Source organism: Gossypium raimondii, chromosome 1, assembly GCF_025698545.1.
Source record: "Gossypium raimondii isolate GPD5lz chromosome 1, ASM2569854v1, whole genome shotgun sequence".
In the NCBI taxonomy this organism is placed as follows: domain Eukaryota; kingdom Viridiplantae; phylum Streptophyta; class Magnoliopsida; order Malvales; family Malvaceae; genus Gossypium; species Gossypium raimondii.
Window position 1 is genome coordinate 2,438,964 of NC_068565.1, and position 19,829 is coordinate 2,458,792.

At 30.5% G+C, this 19,829-nt stretch overlaps 2 protein-coding genes across 4 annotated transcripts; both read right to left on the reverse strand.

Annotated features, from left to right (window-relative positions):
- Positions 1 to 4,341: 4,341 nt before the first annotated feature.
- On the reverse strand, positions 4,342 to 9,864 carry LOC105775557 (uncharacterized). 2 transcript variants are annotated; one of them, XM_012598071.2, is made up of 9 exons: positions 8,841 to 9,864; positions 7,904 to 8,033; positions 6,890 to 7,374; positions 6,707 to 6,787; positions 6,453 to 6,557; positions 6,020 to 6,133; positions 5,573 to 5,656; positions 5,277 to 5,348; positions 4,342 to 4,948 (listed from the first exon to the last, which is right to left on the reverse strand). In XM_012598071.2, exons 1-9 carry the CDS (start codon positions 9,159 to 9,161, stop codon positions 4,679 to 4,681), a joined length of 1,662 nt encoding a protein of 553 aa, XP_012453525.1. In that variant the 5' UTR covers positions 9,162 to 9,864; the 3' UTR covers positions 4,342 to 4,678. The 2 variants fall into 2 exon arrangements, with proteins under 2 accessions (XP_012453525.1, XP_012453521.1); XM_012598067.2 differs by having other exon boundaries at positions 6,020 to 6,136; positions 8,841 to 9,863.
- Positions 9,865 to 14,431: 4,567 nt separating this feature from the next.
- Positions 14,432 to 18,339, reverse strand: LOC105775567 (cold-responsive protein kinase 1). Of its 2 annotated transcripts, none has more exons than XM_052629578.1 (7): positions 17,994 to 18,339; positions 16,735 to 16,879; positions 16,516 to 16,628; positions 16,201 to 16,411; positions 15,783 to 16,020; positions 15,246 to 15,396; positions 14,432 to 15,022 (listed from the first exon to the last, which is right to left on the reverse strand). In XM_052629578.1, the coding sequence occupies exons 2-7, from the start codon at positions 16,805 to 16,807 to the stop codon at positions 14,630 to 14,632; spliced, it is 1,179 nt and encodes a 392-aa protein (XP_052485538.1). In that variant the 5' UTR covers positions 16,808 to 16,879; positions 17,994 to 18,339; the 3' UTR covers positions 14,432 to 14,629. The 2 variants fall into 2 exon arrangements, with proteins under 2 accessions (XP_052485538.1, XP_012453529.1); XM_012598075.2 differs by having other exon boundaries at positions 17,978 to 18,339.
- Between the last annotated feature and the right edge of the window lie 1,490 nt (positions 18,340 to 19,829).

Consider the following 19,829-nt stretch of genomic DNA (forward strand, 5'->3'; position numbering starts at 1 on the left):
GTGCCTTTTTTTCTCCAACCCGTTTGCTTCTTATTTTTTGTTTTGTTCAGTGGCGGTGCCAGCCTTCAGGTTGGCTATCGCTCGTTTTTTTCTCTTCCACCAACCTTTTCTTTCTTTTTTCTTCTCATTCACTATACATGTTTTTTTCTCTTTTCAGTTTGTAGATCTGTTTTGTGAGTATCTTTGTTGTCTTCACAAGTTGTGATGGACAGATGATGGTGCATGTCATTCACTAAAACTCCACTGGCCACCAGTAATTTTTCTTGGAAAGTGGGTGGCTCTTCGCCAACTTCTTAATCTGTTTCTGTTTTGAAAGTATTTTAGAATAATAAATGATTTCACGTTTCGATTTGGACCCGTGTTATCTTAAGTTTTATATATATATATATATATATATTGTTTGTTTTTTCATTGTTTAATAAGTCTTCAGTTTTAGAAATTTCTGTCTGCTATTGTAGCACGTTTTTTAGTCTTGCTTATGCATGTAATCTTAGTTTTACAAGTGATTTTAGGGATGATTTTCTTGTCGTCCTCCCTAGTTTGGTGAATGCTTGATTCTTTTGTCGATTTTTTCTCGTCGCTTTGGACCATCCATGACTGATTTCCTTATTGTATTAAGTGCTTGCAATCACTCCAAATATATCATGCTTGAGTTGTGACAAAACCATTTGTCAACGTTTAATAATGTTCTATTGATGTTGAGGCTAAAGCTTTTATTGTGTTGGTGAACTTATCCTTCATCATTTACGACAAGTATTTACTATTTTTTAATGATAGAAACTCTAAATCGATTCATATTAAATTTAAATATATTATGTAATTTGTTTTCGTTCAAAATACACTATATAAAAATTTCAACACTTAATTTAATACATTTTATATTTTATATTTTGCCAAAATGGGTCCATTTTCATATAAAATTATTTTAATATAGTGTTTTTGAATAAATATATATTAAATCTAATTTGAACCAAATTAGAGTTTGTGTCATTATTTAAAATTGTTTTATACTGATATTTATATACTTTATAATTAATTTTACATAAAAATATTTTTAATATATAATTAATATGATTCAAAATTAAAAGAAAAACATGTTCAAATTTGATTTATTATGAACTGACGAATAGCTTAAAGTTTCGAGAGTGTTCATTATCATTCATGGAGTAAATATCATATTTTTTTAATATTTGAAAATTTGTATATTTTTCGTATCTTTTAAAATTTTAAGAAGTTCTTAAATTTTTTACAAATTTTATAATTTTATTAAAATATAAAAATTTTAATTTTTAAAATATTTTTTAATTGCTTATCTACTTTTAACAAGTAAACCAATTAGACAAAAAAAAAAATTTAGGGTCGTAAAAGTTAGTTTGCACATGCAAAATTGACGGAGGGAGCAAGACTTTTGTTTTGAACATTAATCTCATTACAAGTTCTTATCATATCTGCTCTTTTTTGATACGATACCTACAACTACTCATAACCCCTCCCCAATCTTTAAATAGGAGCATAATGCGTTTCAGTGCACTCGAATCCACGTCCTCCGGTACCAACAACAATGCCAATATCCATTAAACTAAAACTCAATCAGTTTTTAAATTAAAAAAAATATAAAAATCAAATATCTCAAAATTACAGAGACTAAATTTTAAATTCGAAAAGAGTGTAAATTTAAAGATATTCTCTCAAAAAGATGAATATTATTTGAACTCATATGCAATAATAAAATAAATAATATTTTTTATCAATATCTCATATATATATATATATATATATATATATTATATAACTAATTGTTTGTTAAAAGCAAAGGACAAAAATAACAATAAAGCACAGATAACTATATACCAACCTTAATGTATAGCTTGCTATACAATGTATCTATCCATCACTAATTTAACATTATATTATGGTGTCACATGCAATTTATTCAACTTCCAAACTTCTTATTATTAACCTCTATTTTTTTTATAAATTATTTTATGGAAAGTAGTATTGTGCATCACCGACATTTTTCTATATAATATTTAATAATTTTAAAATTTAATTAAAAATATTTATTATTGAATTGATAACGTTGCGTTAAAATTGAAGTTTTGAAAATTTTGAGGTTATAAATTTCAATTAATTAACTATTAATCCGAGTTTATGTAAATGTGCGGATTCTTTTTATTGATTTTTTGGTTAATTATTTATTCTGATTGATTGAGATTATTTTATAAGAATGATTGGGTTAGCTATTAAGTCTAATAAGTTGAAATTATTCTGTAATTTCAATTTTATATATAATATGTGGATTCTCTCCTAATTAGCTACTAATTTGGATTAATTGAAATTATTTTGTAATCGGTGGTGTGAATGAGGTATTGGCTGTTATAAGCTACTCTAGTTCGACTTGAAAAAAAATTTAAATTCGATTTGATAATTACCGAGTCGCGCTCGAACAATAGGTCGAGCGAGCTGAATTCAAGCTTAGTATTACTCAAATGGCTCGTGAGCCTTATCAAGCTTTTCATTTTAGTATATATTTTAAATAGTTTAAATTATTAAATTATGTTGTTTTTCTTAATATTTATTATTAACCCTAAGCTTAATTATCAAGTTGAATTCGAGCTTTAATACGCACAAGCTTAATCGAGTTCGAGTTTGAGCTTTAAAATAAATAAATAAAATTTTTAAAATAGTCCCAAAATAATTAAAATCCAAATTAGAAAAAAAAACTATTATTAGAATTGGATGAAAAGTCAAAAAGAAAAAAAAGCAAAGATTTTATATACAGAAGTGGATGCCTCAACTTGATTAATTACAGTTATTTTCAGTAGAGGCAGAAAGCATTTTCAGAATATAGGGAAAAAAAGTGCTCAAATGAAGATAATGAAAATGAAGGGAAAATAAATGCAAAACCCCCTGAAATTGGAATAAAATTAAAGTTAAAGTACATGTAATATTCTTTGTTTTTTTTTTTTTTTGGGTGATGGATTGAATCAATTGAACTAAGGACACCAATTACATGTGTGAAGCAGAGGTCGGATTCGTTTTGGAAGAAATTTTTGTAGCATTGACTGTCAAAATCGATGGACCCCTCAATGGTGAAGGATATTGTGCATGGGGTATTTGTGCTCGATTCTATCTCATGACTCCACGAAGAGTCTTGAGGGGTTCAAAGAGTGGGAATGCTTAACACACAAAGGAAACGTGAACATTTACTTTTTGTGGGGTTTAAACTCATGCCCTTATATGGCATTAGTGGTATGACAAAAACTTCTTCTATAATGAGTTAAACCTCCCTCAACGATACTTATATTAAAATCAATTTAATCAATTAAAAATCAATAAAAAAGGTAAATTAAAGGGCAAACTACACCATTGGTCGCTAAATTATAAGTAAGTTTTCGTTTTAATCATTTAACTAAAATAAGTTACAATTTAGTCATTAAACTATTCCAAAAAATTTTATTTAAGTCACTGAGTTGTTAAGTTTTTTTTTTTTAAATTCCACCAACAAGCTTCAAGTAACAATTTGACGACCGGTACAATGGATCAGTACTCATTGACAAGTAGAACATACTTTATATCCAAGTCGATTTGACAATCAATGTCAGAGATAAGAGAAAAAAGTTATTTGAGTTTTGGTTCGCAGATTCATAACGTCCAAAGATGTTTCATGAAAAAAATTGAACTACAGAAAAACAGGAAAAAGAGAGCTTTCGATTAGTGCAAGTAGTGAGTGTAAACAGAGAAAGTCATATAGCATCAATTTAACCAACATGGTGACTTAAATGAAAACTTTTGAATAGTTCAATGACCAAAACAAAACTTACCTATAGTTTAATGACTAATGGTTTAATTTGCCCAAATTAAAAAACAAATTATTTTCAACTTTCCAATTATATTCTTTTCGTTTTGAGCTTTGGCTGCTCTGGGAATATCCCATAAAAAGAATGGTAAATTTTTTCTAATATGGTGATGGAATATAATAACAACACATCATCTTTCGTCATTTAACTCCAATAAATTCCAATCCATTAAAATAAGAAATTACAGGGAGTATTCTTCGTTTTTCTAGCCTTCGACACATGAAAAGGAATAATAACAATTCTCTGCATTTCGTAAGTCTATTAAAAGAGTAGATACTTATCACAACTTTTAAAGCTACTCCATATCCAAAAAAAAAATCGAACCCTCAATCATAGATTAGGATATGATTAGGATAAGAGAGACCTTGCCATCTCACTTAATTTCAGTGATTATAATTATACAACTTTTAAATCAGCCATGTTAGCATGAATACAAATATTGGATATGGATATATATAATTATACATACTCGATAAACATGTATGAATTTTTAAACGATCATACCACCATAACTGCATATAAATATATGTTGAACTTAAATATCGAATACGAATAATTAAGTAGAAGAATGTTTCAGACATTTGGATCAATATACAAGCAGATCAATTTTGATCTTGATTTCTCCTTTGATTTCATCTCCAAATTTGATGAAAACTTGGGCATTTTGCTGATCAGCCCCCATGTTTTTTCTTTTGCTTTCCACCTTCAAAACACCATTATACTCCATTGTTGGAGGCATGGTATAGTGTTTTTTTTTTTCTCTTCTGGAAGGAAAAGCAGAGAAAATTTCTTCATTAAAAATGCCCTTTTTCAGATTTTCAGGTTGAAGATCTTCTCCATTGCTTTTTACTTTTCTTCTGAGGCAATTTAAACGGACTCCAGCTCTTTCTACGTTTAGAGGTTTCGCAAAAGAGACCGGATGCCAAGGCTTGTTGTAGCCATAACTCGAATTCTTCTTCATCTTCGTCGATCATTTCAGCATCCAAATCCCAAGGATATCGGCTCGACTTTGATCTTTGGGTCTTTTCTAAACCAACCATGTTTACATGGAAGCTAGGCCGATGCGTGTTTGGTCTACAAGCCATTCTCTGCAACAAACCATCAATGATAAGTTATACGTCATGAAAACAAAGGTCAACTTAGATGCATGTTCGATTTACATAAAATCTTAAAGAGGAAGATTCTTAGGGGATAAAGACCAGACCCTTTGTTTTTCGGTTGTACGTTATACGTCAAAACTGTATCTGATCTTCAGAATTATCTTTAAAATTGGATTTCAATCATTTAATTAACGAGAAATGGACCCGAACTTTAAAATGATTGGATTTGAATCATTTAACTAACAAGCCAGCTCACACTTGCACATTATGACACATACATACACATGCATGTTGGAACATAACATGAACCACTGACCTGACAGATAGCCCATTCTGAAACATCAAAGATCTTGCTTTCAGCACAAACAAAAGCCCGTGGTATTTCCGCCTAAAAGACAGCAAACATATCAAACTGCTAAATAGCCAATTCAAGACATTTTAGTATAGGATAAGCTCATTATCTTGTGTTTTTAACTTCAAACAAATAGTAAAAATCGTCAACGGTGACAAAAGAACATCCACAACTCAATGGTCATACCAAATTCAGTTGAATCAATCAACGTTGTAAATCAAACGGATCAAAGCTTTTGCACCAACTAACAAGGAACTTACTTTTTGAGGCCTATCAAACACCAAGGAACCTTTGTACTCAACCCATCCATCTCCGTCTTTGGCTTGATGATATTGACAGCAATCCTGAAGCCAAACTAATCTCAGAAATTTACAAAATGCATTTAGGGATAATGAAATGAGTTTCTAGACGTGTTTGTTAATGTGCTTGTCTTTTTGTGCTTCCATGCAAGCCTATTTTAGTGCGCAAGAGAACAAAGTTTGACTATTGCCTTAAACAGCATTATGGAACCATGCCTTGAGAGAGGCTCTAGGACAAGGTGTCGTAACATTTACAGTTTTCTTAAGTTATTTGCAGCCATTATTCCAATCTCAAAAGGCTTATGCCTTAAAGGTTTAATGGTTAAGACTTATTCCGTTCCAAGAATCAAAAAGTTACGCTTTTCAAAAGATAGGCTTTGACATAACAGAAAGTAGAGAAAGTCTGACCTGACACCATCTAGCCTTGGCCTTGTTCCTATTTGTGCAAACCCATATATGTGAATTACCACACTTGGTGCACTGTATACGCCTCGATTCTTCAGAGCGGTGATCTGAAGTAGCCTGCTGAAAGGAGAAAACGTTGAAAGATAATTAGTTTTATACGACAACTCAGTATCATTAAACTGATTAGGAATGACATCAATATGGATAAAATAAATACATTTTTTTCCAGTTTGCTTAAAAATCCAGATCTTTCTACAAATATAATATAACAAACAGCAAGAGAGCAAAACTGAGTCATAAGAACACTGAAGCTAGATTCAAAATATATCACCCAGTCGTTGCTTTTTAGTATAAACTCCAATGTAAAAAATTGAACTGCAAGGAAATATATAATAATGCAAGAAAAACAAAATGGAGTAACTTCAATTCAAACTACCTGGCGTGTAGAGCTATGGGACTTTTGACAGACACTCCTAGTTTTGGATTCTTCCTTTCTCAATTGCTCATCGTAGTCCTTCTTTTTCGTGGAATCTGAAAGGACCTATAAATCCACACCAACGTAAGCTGTGAAAAGAAGTCCTGATTGCCCGAACCGTTGACATTGTTCAACTTTAGTTTGAGATAATAGGAACTCAAAATGAAAAATGATGCAAATATAGTAACAATAATGATATGAACGTGGTTGCTCACCTCATAAGCACATTGAAGTTTCTTAAATGATTCACTTGCTAAAGGACTTCCCATGTTTTTGTCAGGATGTACAAGCATGGCCTATCAAAATAGAATCCCAAGATAATAAATTGAGAAAACTAGGGTATACTCAAAAAATGGGATGTACAAATGCGTTAAGGCTTCTTTCGGGATAGTATCTACCTTTTTCCGGTATTCCTTTTTCAGGATTCCAGAGTCAATTTTTATATGCCGAGGGAACCCCAATGCTTCATAATGATCCGTGCTATTCAATATTCTTTTCATTTCATCAGTCGAACTCGTATCTTCCTTGACCACCCTTTTCGCAGAAAACTCCTTTTGGTTTATAACTGATGTAGTAGCAGATGTGCTCGATGACTTGCATGAATACACCTTCTGCGGTTCATCAGAGGGAATAGAGTATTCACATTGTCCGGGCAAATCATCTTCCATAACTGGTTTGGGTTCCTTTTGCTCTTCAAAGTGCATGTTTTCATTCACGTTATCAAAACATTTCAGCAAATAATCCGCTACATCGTTCGATAGAAATGCAAGGTTTATTGATAGAAAAACACCAATCCACCCAACTCGAATTTTGACACAATACACAGAGTACACAGTCGCTATTAAGACTATCAATCTCGCATGGCTTAAGGAGAACAAATAACCTGTGCAGATACATATAACTCCATCAAACAAGTGTAAGCATAAAGAATCTTCCAAAATGAGATACAATTCATACCCCGTTTAGCATTGAGAACATAAAATAAATATGTATATCTAAAGTAAATTCACATGCTAGCCAGACATTAGATGACAGTATATGGATTACATAAAGTAGTACTCTTTTGCATACATTAAAGGCCAGGTAAGAGCTTTGGTTGATCACCGAGAATTATCAAATGGGTAATAGATAATGGATAGTCACAGGAAATCCTCAGAATCATCATTCATGAACAAGCTCGATAAAAAGAAAGCCATAATCCATTTTCATACAGCTTAAGGTGGATAATTTTGTGAAAATAAACTATTTCTCAAACAGAAAACATATGATTAGCTATAGTTGCAGATGTCACCGAAACCATAGATAGAGCTATCCATGTGTCATGTGGATATGAAAATAAAATAAGAAAAAAGTAGGAACGCCATATTACCAACAGGAAAATTTCACTCAATAGAGCAAAAAACAAGCCATACCTCCAACTATAAATAATGTTCCTGTTATCCAAAAGTTAGCATACATCCATAATACCAAAATGCCGAACAGTCCTACAATAAAGAGGCCAGGTGTGTAACCCAAGTACTGAACAGCAGCTCCAGCAGCTCCCTGAAACAAACGAGACCGGACTGTCAGCATCATTCTAAAATTTCTCGTTGTGCACTGATAAGATCGATGCCATAAAGTAGAATAAAGTTGGAACGGGATAGCATAAATCCACCTAAGTCTTAGAAAAACCTAAACATTACATGTTTACCCGAACATATGGAAAATATCCACAATTAACAACCTCTTGGTAACTTTTTGCTCCTTCAATTTCATGTCCGGTCATCAAAGAAAATGCTATCAAACAGAATAACATAACTTGTAGGGTCGAAAAGAAGATTTTTAACTTCCCTGAGGTCATTTTGTAGTGCAAGCGATGGCTCATTCGAGATTAAGTATTTATGCATAAATAGTTTATGACAAAAGAAACAAGGCCGGATATTCAAGAACAACAGCCTGAGGATAATATTCAAGGATCTCTAATAAATATATATACATACATACATGTATATATCATACATTTTGATATATCTTACTTCAGGGTATGATTTCCAATCAACACAACCATCAGATTGTAGAAATGAAACTTTTAAGCTAAAATTCAAGCATCTTTGCTAAGAATCTAACCTAATAAACACATCAAATCAGCATCGAAAAATCAAGCTTAATTCTATGACCTTATCAAACAAATTTCAAAGATAGATCAAGGTTGACAAGCATAAAATCCAAATAAATCAATCATCTCAACTTCATTTTGAGTAAATTGCAATCGTTTTCAACCCCCCCCCAATCAACAAGCCATATGAAATCAACAAGCAGCTATCCCAAAATAAAAGCAAAACACAAGATTTTAAGGAAACAACACATTACCATGCTTAAAAGCACATAAAGCAAGCAGGACATGGAAGTCAAGCTAAGGAAACAACTCCACATTATTACAAGCAAAGAAGCCGAACCCAATCTGCTACACGATTGAAACCCTCTCACTAAACAATCTATCCAATAAACCAAAACCAGCTTCAAAAACTTGCAGAAACCAACACATCCACTACAAACCATTGGCCAATGCCTCTCCATTAACAACCCCATTTTATCTCTACAATAAGTAACCGCCGTTTTGGCCTTGGAATAAACATGTTTCTGAGATTCTAACCATTTAAAACCTTGCTTAAAAAGCCCTATATCCTCCATTCTCCCCCACTTTTAAAAAAACTCTTTGGATCCACCTCAAAAAAAGATCAAGTTTTTAACAAGAAAATGGAGAGAGGAAAAAAACCCATTTGTTTCATTTCCTTCTTACTAATTTAAGGAAAGAACAAGAAATACCCATCAAAGGAATTGCAGTTGAGAGAGTAAATTCGATCACGATGGGTTCATTCATTCAACCCCAAATTTTTTTTTTTTTTGCTTCACATGTAAGCTTCGGGAAAAAAAGGGATTTAAAAAAAGAAAAAGGACAAAAGATTGAAGCAAATTATGCCCCTTTTTTTTGTACTCTGGAAAAACTGGAACTAAATACTAAGACTAAAAAAGCATTAGTAAAGCAAAAAAAAAATGATAAGGTCAGTTGAGTTGGGTGGGAGTGAGTAAAAGCTAAAAATTAAATTAAAGAAAAAAGGATAAAATTTTGGGGGTTTTTAATGGGAAAACAAACAAAACCTAATGATTTATAACATAAACATTAAACAGGTTTTATTTATTTATTTCCTTTTTTGGTGATTATTATTTTGGGAGGTTTTTTATGTGGGTGCTCGTGAAAAAGGGGGTCTGCTCTGTTTTCTGAGTCGAAAAAAAAAAGGTGGAAAAAAGGTGGTTGAAAAAAGACGGAGGGATGAATGAGTGAGTGAGGTAAAGCTTTTTTTCACACAGCTAAACTTCAACTCGGAAACTCACTCATTAGAGATTAGACATTAGAGACATATTAGGCAAAGACAAGGAAGGGTTGAGGACCCACTTGTTTTTAACATCATGAAACTATGAACATGATATATGAAATGAGATGCTGCTGCTGTCATTTTATATTTGTTTTCTAATTAATGAATTTGATTCATTTTATACATGATTGTTTAAATTGAATCGAAACGATCAATTCAAGAATCGACTGGTCTGAAGAAAGGCATCGGATCAGTTGGGAAATCGAGAATAAGATCAATTGAACCATAATTTTTTTAAGAATTTTATTTTTCATAAAATTTTCATAATTTTTTTAATTAAACTGAGCTGATGGACTAAAACAGTTAAACTAATAAACTAGTATCCTAATCACTTCAACCATAAGTCTAATTTTAAAAATCTTAATTTTAACTATTTAAAATAATTAAAATATATTATTTTATAATTAAATTTAAATAATTTTTTTTAAAAGGAAACAGACCATTTGTAAATTCAGTTTAGACCTGAAAATTTTTGATTTAATCTCGACTCAACTCATAAACACTTTTATAATGAAATTAAATTGTTATTTTATTATTTTAATAACTTATAATTTTATATTTTTTTTATACCATGCTTAGAACTACCAATAGCGCATAGGATAATACGCTTCAGCATACTCGAACCCACATTCTTTTGCACTGACAACAATGTGAATACTAATTGAGCTAAGACTCGTTATAATTTTTGAAACCAGCTATATGCAATTTTACTATTTTAGTGGTTAAAGCCATGGTGGTTGGTTCAATTATTTTATTTGTATATATATTTATTTTTTTTAATATTTATTGGTTTATTTAAATCAATTTTATTCATGTATATAATGAACTTAATATTCTTTTTGTTTTCTTTGATCAGCAGGTTTACCTTTGTCATTATTGTTTAATTTTATATTTCATCTTTAAAATAAGGTTTTATTGACGTTTTAGTCCCCCAAACTTTTCCCATTGTCCCAAATAGGTACCTAAGCTTTTTTTTTTTTTTGGCCTAAATAGATACCTGAACTTTGACTCACCGATACCAAAGCACCAAATTCTGAAAAATGGAAATCGTTTTCCGAAACCTAAAACCTAATTCTATGGAGAAGATGAAGCTCAAAACAGATGAGGTTTAAGGATATGGGGTGCAAACCCTATTGTTTGGGGGGGGGGGGAGAATATGGTCTTTTTACCTTATGTTACTTTATAAAAGTAAAATATGTATGTATTTTAAATATTTTATTTTTTATTTGTATTTGTATAAATAATTTATTTATTTCTTTTAAAACACGTGTCGAAGCCGAATTGGTCAGGTAACTTTTTCCAAACGGACAGAGTTAAAATTCAGGTACCTATTTGGGATAAAAGAATTTAGGGTACCTAGTTGGGAAAATGAGAAAAGTTTGAGGATTAAAATGTGATTAAACCTTTAAAATAATTAATTCAATATGCAACAAATAATTGCTATTTAAATAGGTCAAAATTCCAATGACAATATCCAGATAATGTAAGATAATTAAACAAATTAAAATATCAAAAAAATCAAACCATTTGAGCATTTAAAAAATTTAAAAATATTCTAAGTCATATTTAACAAAAATAAAATCACTTTAAAATGTCCTTTTCATACTAAACTAAACTAACAAAGAAAATGTTTTTAAATTATGAGATTTGGAAGTCAAAACTAGACCCTTTCTTGCAGTAAAAACTTTCCCCTGAAATCCACTAAATTATTAATAAATTTATATTTTAATTACTTAATTTTAAAAAGTTACGAAATGATCACTGGATTATTTGAAGTTTTAATTTAAGTCATATCATATATGACCTCTACTCGCACCATTTACACCAATTGAAAGCTCTTCTTTCTTTTCTCTTTTATAGTTCATTTTTCTCGTAAAACAACATTGGACATCACGAATTTGCAAGCCAAAATCCTAACAACTTTCTCCTCTAATCTTCGAGACTAATTGTCAAATCAACTTAGAACTAATGTATATTTTTCTAGCAATTGATGGGTATTTATCTATTGTGCCAATCGTCGAATCGGTGCTTAGATCTCATTAAGCAGACTTTAAAAAACAAAAACTCGACAGCCTAGTTAACTTTTCGAACTCAATGATTAAAATGTAAACTTAGTAATAGATCAGTGACATTATGTGTAGTTTACCCAAAACTCTTTCCTATAACTTATATTTTTTTTCTTTTGTTTATAAACGGTTTTAATTTATTAAAACATTTAATATATTAAATAAATTCATGTAATCATTTATTTATTTACTTTTTTAAAAATTTAAAAGTATTTATTTTATCAAGATACTCTTATACTAATATTTGGGTAACAATTTATAATCAAACACAACATTCAATGAAAAATTCAGAAACTTTTAGGGATCAAAATTAAATAATAAATTTTGAAAGATAGAAAACATAATTTTTTTTAATTTAAATCATTTTAGCATATAACTTTTAGCTTTGACTTTTTTAATCTCTACCCACCACATGCTTTAACTTCCTTCCTATTTAGGTACTTTATAATTTATAAACTTTAAAATTAATAATAGTAAAATTGTACTTTAACCCCTTTAAAATGATAAAATTTTGATTTAATCCTTTAAAAATTATATCGATATAGATTCTTGAAATGATAAAATTACATTTTATTATCATAAAAATATATAATTTAATTCGAGCTCCCAAAAACTCCATTGCAATTTATTGTTGAAGGATATCCTTCATTTATTTATTTTTCTCCTTTTCCTTTATGCACTTTGCTAGCTTTAAGAATCAATGTTTAATCTATTTAGGAGATCCTACATATTAAATAATTAATTATATATAAACTAGAGTTTTTGTGCTTTCTATTTTGTCGGTGAAAAGAAAATAAAAATATCAATTAAAATACCACAATGCAGCATATATCATGTATCCAATCAAAAGCATCCTGCGGTCGAATATGACATTAAAATTTTAGGGGTTTAATTACAAAAAAAATTAAAAGTTGAGGGTTTATTGAATTTTTTAAGGATTTAATTAAAATTTTCAAAACTTTTGAAGGGCTTAAAGAGAATTCCAAAAATTTTAAAAGGACCTGATTAAAATCTTCTAATTTTTTAAAAGTTTGATGGGAATTTTACAAATTTTAGGGGACAAGATCTGGCTCCCATTACGTTCCGCTTCAGGCATTTTTAAACTATAGTTTAAATTTTAAATTAATCTCTAAATTTCATATTGTTCTAGTTGACTTTTCAAAAGATTGGTATCATATTTTTATCAAAAAAAAATTGTATCGTATCAGTTAGATCCACTTATCGTGAAAATTAAATGTCAACTTAAATTTAATGTGAAACATATTTAAAATATGTTGATCAAATTTTAATCATGTGTATAATTGTTACATGAACTAGCGGCGAAGGTAAAAGAAATTAGGGACGTAAATTTGAGTTATAAATCTTTTGGGATAAAAGTAAATTTATCATTATACTAATTTATATATATTTAAAAATTTTAAGGACTTAAAAGAAATTTTACTATCTTATGGGGCCAAAGCCACTACCTGCACCATTGCATGGACATATTAGGTTTGACGTATTAAAAATATAGTGTCATTAAAATTTAATTGACTATTTTTAATAAGTTCTATTTCGTATTGAGCTAACACGTAACATATAAGTTGACAATTGGACTAACAAAAGAACATTTTGAACTTTGAGATTAAATTGAAATTTGAATCCTAATTTGAGGATATTCGATGCAATTAATTTATCATTATTGGTGAAAATATAAACGGAAAAATCTTTAAATAACACAATGCATAGATCTCCATCCATCCGTAAGAACCAGAAAAGTCCATGCCTTGACTTTATCAATGCATAGGTTAAAATATGTTTGAAGTCCCTGTAGGTTTTGTACATTTATAATTTAGTTCATTTCTTTTTATTTCTTGAAATTTAATCTTTCTATTTTTCGAATTTCATAGCTCAAATTATTGTTAATATTATTAAAAGTGATGTTGTAATGAACCTAAATTTAACAGAAGAATTTTCACGGTATTAACGATTAGACTTGTGTTTTTTAATTCAAAAATAGAAGAGCTAAATTCTTCAAAGATAAAAATAAGAGAACTAAATTCCAAATGTATAAAGATTATAAGGACTTAAAATTTATTATCATTTCATGTGCTTAGCCATGAAGCATAACCTACTGAAGGGTTATTTCATTGGACTCCAATATTAAAACTCGAGTTCGATTTAGCTTGACCTATTTTTAATTTTATAATACGTAATTCTTATTTTATTTTATGCATAAAATTTTAATAAAATATATACCCAATTAATAAATATTAAATTAAAATTAGATTTTAATAAAAAAATTAAAAATAATACGGATGAATCTAAAGAAGCTTGAGTTACCAATGATGTTAAATATAATGTTAATGTATGTATAGACCTAACTCGAAGTTAGCCCGATACAAAAATCATATATTATGCTACGATCATATATAAGTCCAACCCGAACTCGACACGAATTGGACCAAAAATACCATCGATCAACTCTGCAAAAATTTCTTTTCATTCACCAAACAGGGAACATTTACAAGACCTTAGTTTCAGGCTTTCAGCTATTTCCACCAAGTATAAGAAATGACAAACACTGTTGAAAATTTACAAACTGGAAAGCTTCAAAAAAAAAAAAAACCCCAAAATAGAATAAAAATGAATAAATTTCGACGTCCGTTATTGTCGATGTTTAAACGCTCCGGTCATCATTATTCATAGTATTGAAGGTTGTATTTGCGGAAGTCGAGGTTCCTGACGATATGGTTGAATTGCCTTTGTCTGAGCCAGAGAAAGCATTGTACGATGTGTTCTTTTGTCCCGGCTTGGTTTTATCGGAACTTCTAACTTTGAGGTCCATAAAATCGGAAATTAATCCCGGTTTTGTTATCTTCCTCTCGTCGACCATTTTTTGGCCTGTTAGCATCTTGACCACCGATGACATAGAGGGTCGTAGTTTAGGAGCATCTTGGGTGCAAAGAAGACCAATCTTGAGGTACCTACAAGCCTCCTCCGCATCAAAATCACCGTTCAGCAATTCGTCTACCAACCCGACCAGCTCCCTTTTCTCGTAAAGGTCCCATGTCTGCAAGAAGAGATCAGTGTTCATTAACCCCAAACCCTTTCAAATATAATAATATTTTAAGGAGTTGCAACATGTTTCTAGCTTTGCAAATTTCATAAGTGCTTGATTATTTATCTCTGAGCAAAACCGAAAGGGAAGTCTCGTAACTCACAGGTCAAGCTCTGTCATTGATATAATTGCAATAAAAACTTTTAACTATAACGGAAAGGACTCGAACCCATACCCGTTCTAGGAGATATTGTTCTCCTACAGGTAACCGCGTATTTGTGTTACATCTGCCAGTGACTATTTCTATGAGGAGAACGCCAAAACCGTAGATATCTGCTTTCCGAGTCAACTGCCCCCTTATTGCATACTCCGGTGCAAGATAACCTCTGAAACGATGAATGTATACGTAAGTGGCATTTAATACTTATCAAAAGCATAAAATACTGAGAAAGAAGTAAAAGAGAGGCAAAACTTAAAACTCAGTAGAGAAAAGGAGTTAAATTTCGCTTTGTTGCTCCGACTCTTCACTTATATTCGAACATGGATGTGAGTATATGACCCTCAGAGGACCCTCCAAATACATAAAACAAAAATGGAAACAATTGAATATAACCACGTGAGACATATACCTCTACTTGACACTCATATTTGAGCCCCAATAACACAGAAATTTTGTATTACTATTGCTTTTAACACCAAGCCACTTTGAAACTAAAAATACATTTTAAGCATGTTTAAACTTGAAGGAGTAACGAGAAGATTGAAGCCTTACATTGTTCCAGCTACACGAGTACTGACATGAGTCAAGTTTGCCGGGATAAGTTTTGCCAAGCCAAAATCTGATATTTTGGGTGTTAGGTCTTTATCAAGAAGAATATTGCTTGCTTTGATATCTCTATGAACAATGTAAGGCCGTACTTCCTCGTGAAGGAAAGCAAGCCCACGTGCGATCCCGATACATATTTTGGACCGTGTTCTCCAATTAAACTGGATATTACTGTGACCACTACCTGTAAAAGAAAAAGGGTTCGTTTGCTCTTAGTTTCTATTTGAAGGCAGTGTAATATATATACACATGTATACATATATATATATACATGCATGTATAGTTTTACTACTATGCATTATGATATGAAGAATAGCCTCAATAATCTAAATTTAAAATTGTAGAACGAAATTGAAAAAATTACCAAGAAGAGTCTGGGAAAGGCTATTATTCTCGAGGTAGTTATAGACCAAGATTCTATGATTATCTTCCACACAACAGCCATAAAGCTTGACTAAATTTTCATGCTCTATCTCGGAGATCACTTTAATCTCTGTCACGAATTCTCTCACTCCCTGTCGAGATTCAGCTGAAAGTACTTTTATTGCAGCAATATTTCCGTTTTTAAGCCGCCCCTGAAAATCAATAATGATAATTAAGGTGGTTTGTTTCGCAGAACAATGAAGGGTCGAGCAGTCAATGCTCCATATATTGAAAGAACATATATATATGTCTATACCTTATAGACAGAACCGAAGCCGCCTTCACCAATCTTATTGACAGGGCTGAAATCTTCAGTAGCTGTTCTTAATTCTTTGTATGAATAAAATTTTACGTTTTGAACATCAAACTCTGTTCGGAAGAAGGAAAAAAGAAAGCAGATTAGGAGTTTTCCTTCATTAAATTGCACACGACAAAATGAAAAGATGTCCTAATTATCACAAGGCTTCTGACTTACCTTCATCAACCTCGAAAGTCTGGTTGTTCACTGAATCGTTGCGTCTACGAAATAAGAAAGAAAAACAAGTCATAACTTTATGATGCGCCAGTGCCAAGTTTTCCTATATATTTGATCAATGCTTTGAATCAGAGCAGTTATGAACCTGCCGAAAGGAAACCAATGAGGAAAAAAAAAAAACTTAGTTTCATACTAATAATTCAGTGGACTTGAATAACAAAATCATCGAGGCAGGCATGTAGCACTCATTGTAATACACCAAATTCCATGGTGCATCAACCAAAATCAAGCAGCTAACAATTTCAGGAATATCTTCCAGGATTTGTTGATGTCTCTATTAGTGTATTCATTATAGAGATCAATAACCCACAATGACAGTCTCTAAAGTAATGAAGTTATCTATATACACACACATAATATCAATATCAATTGAATAAATCTAGTACATACACAAAATGCTTAAGAAACTATAGAAGTTTTGAGCAAGTAGCAAACAAGGGTCACTTTGCTGCACTTAACAAGGCATTGGTATCAATTATACATTTCGAATCATCCATTAAATAAAGTTCCTAGTTGAAGAAATTCATATATTAGACACCATATCATCAAGTTCATTAACAAGAACTTGTTGAATTCTGAAAATTCAGTTAATAATATTATGAAGTAATCAGCTCATAGAATCAAATGCCCAATAAATTAGACACCAAATACAGGCTTACTCTCGAAACTAGATATCCGAACCGGATTCGATTATTCGATCTCCTTAATTGAAACTCGGTGTATATTTCCAGCAATTGAGAAGTGAAGAAGAGAGCATTGAAGTAAACAAAGGGGAAATTCGACCAAATTGCAAAAACTAAAAAGCTTAATACATAATTCAACAACAACAACAACAACAACAACAATAATAATACCACTTACCAATTCCCAGTTCATTTCACTTCAATTTGATGAAATAAATAAATAGATGCTACCTGAAGTCAACCCCAATTTGACTATGTTCATTTCACCATTAAACATCAAAGAGAAGGAATTATAAAAATAATTTTTTTTTTTAAAAGCACCCATTAAAACTATGAACTAACTAAATCAAATTCAAGCAAAATAACAACATGCTTCAACAAGAAAATAGAAACCCAGATCAGCAAATTAGCTAAACATGAAGAAAAGCAAGATTAAAGAAAAACAGATCCCAAAAAAAAAAACCCCGAAAGAAAACTGATAGGTAAATCAGAAAATTAACCTGAAAAAACAAGAACCTGAGAGAAGCAAAAGGAATCAGTTGAAGGGAAATGGTTTTAAGAGAATAATGAAGATAGAGAGAAACCAAAGTCCATAAAAGAAGGTGAAGTAAAGGGGAAATGGTTTTAATTTATGTTAGGTGTCAGTAGTTGCCCAAAACTGACTCGTCAAAATTTATTTTATTTAAAAAAAAAAATCCATTTCCTTAAATTAACATGTTCAAAGATAAACATTTCTTAAACTTTTCAAACATGAAACAAGAAAGAAATTAGGGTTTTCTGCGCCTTCCTTCCTGGCGCGTACGTAAATGAATCTACTCGGCTAAATTTTCCACTCATTTGGTTTGGTCAATTATTTGCTACGTCTTCTTGAGCTCTTTTCAATTCTATATTTGCAAATTTTGGCTTCTTTTTCATATCATTTGCATGGTCAATTATTTTTCATGGAAATGATAATTATTGTTGACCAAAACAAATATATATATTTTCTATAATCTCAACATCAACTTATTCGAACTTATATCTTTTATATTGATAAAAAATTCATATTAATCAAACTAAGATCGAATCAACTTTTCTTCTATTATTTATGAACAACTCTGAAAGTGAGTAAGGAGTATTATCACTTAAAATGTAAAATAAATAAAGGGAAAGATTAAAGCATCTTTGCTTTTATTTTATGTATAAACTCTAATGATTTCTATACTATTTTTGGGTTATTGGACTTTTTTTATTAAATATGCTTTTGAATTTTTAAATAAAAGCAATCAATAACTCTCCTTTTGAGGAAAAAGAGAATATTTTGAAAATAAAATACTTTTCTATTATAAAAATTTAAAATAATTTTAAATTAAATAAAATAATTATTCAATTCAAATAATCGTGATTATTTTGTTATTTTTTATCGATAATTAAATTGATAGTGGAATAAAAATCCGTAAACGAATTTAAAATATTATCATATTGAAATATTTATTGTTAGGGTTCAAATTTTTAAAATTAATATTGGAATATATTTCTTTTCATCACCATGACATATTTATGGTCACAAAATTAAATTTCGACCGATAAAGGTTTGTTTTACACTAAATAAAGTAAATTGTATTAAGTGAAATAATTTATATAAAATTAAAGCAATTGGTCATACCGTTGACGATTGACATTATAAATTGAATGTCATTCACATTTGTAATCTATTCATGAGCTACATGACATGGAACATGGGAAATTAATGTGTAATATACTTGAAAATAATTTCAACAAAATTAAAAATCGATTTAAATTTTGAGGTTTGATTTCGGATTGATTTTATTAAATTTAAATAAGTTATTATTTAAATGTATTTAGTTCGATTTTTATTTCACAAAACATTAGGAATAATATTTGATAGACCGCAGGTTGAGTTTTCGAAAAAATATATTTAAAAAGGAGATAAATATAACAATTTTTTAAGATTTCTGGTGAAATAAAAATGGTAAACGGCTGATGTACCAAATATTAACCCAAACAATCATTCTATTATTCTACAATCTAAGGAACGACTCAAAGTGTAAGTTGTGAACTCAAACTTTGAGAGAAGTTGCAATTGGCTGCTATTTTAGCCTAGATGATCCTTAGACGCACAAGGCGCTTCAAATTGTACAAGTCAGTTGTTCTTGGTGCTCTTCCTCTATCCCAATAGTCGGTGGTTGAACTGAGCAAAAGAGACCTGACGCGTTTTACAATTGCAATATATTTTTCTGTTGTACAAGTATTAAGTGAAAGAGAGGGTCGATCGAAGGGAGACATATATAAGAATCCAACTAAAAAGCGCGTTTCTCTTGGAAAATGGGTACTACTCATATGCTTTACTGA

Bases quoted from the DNA above. Each gene is read 5' to 3' on its own strand.
- LOC105775567 (XM_052629578.1), bottom strand. From the start codon at position 16,807: ATGACTTGTTTTTCTTTCTTATTTCGTAGACGCAACGATTCAGTGAAC. The intron at 15,397-15,782 runs GTAAGGCTTCAA...TCATCGTTTCAG, and splicing joins ACTCGTGTAGCTGGAACAAT to AGGTTATCTTGCACCGGAGT. The intron at 15,023-15,245 runs GTATGGGTTCGA...CTCTTCTTGCAG, and splicing joins AACAATATCTCCTAGAACGG to ACATGGGACCTTTACGAGAA.
- LOC105775557 (XM_012598067.2), bottom strand. From the start codon at position 9,161: ATGGAGGATATAGGGCTTTTTAAGCAAGGTTTTAAATGGTTAGAATCT. The intron at 7,375-7,903 runs GTATGGCTTGTT...GTATCTGCACAG, and splicing joins AACATTATTTATAGTTGGAG to GTTATTTGTTCTCCTTAAGC. The intron at 6,137-6,452 runs GTAGTTTGAATT...TTCTCCTTTCAG, and splicing joins CCCATAGCTCTACACGCCAG to CAGGCTACTTCAGATCACCG.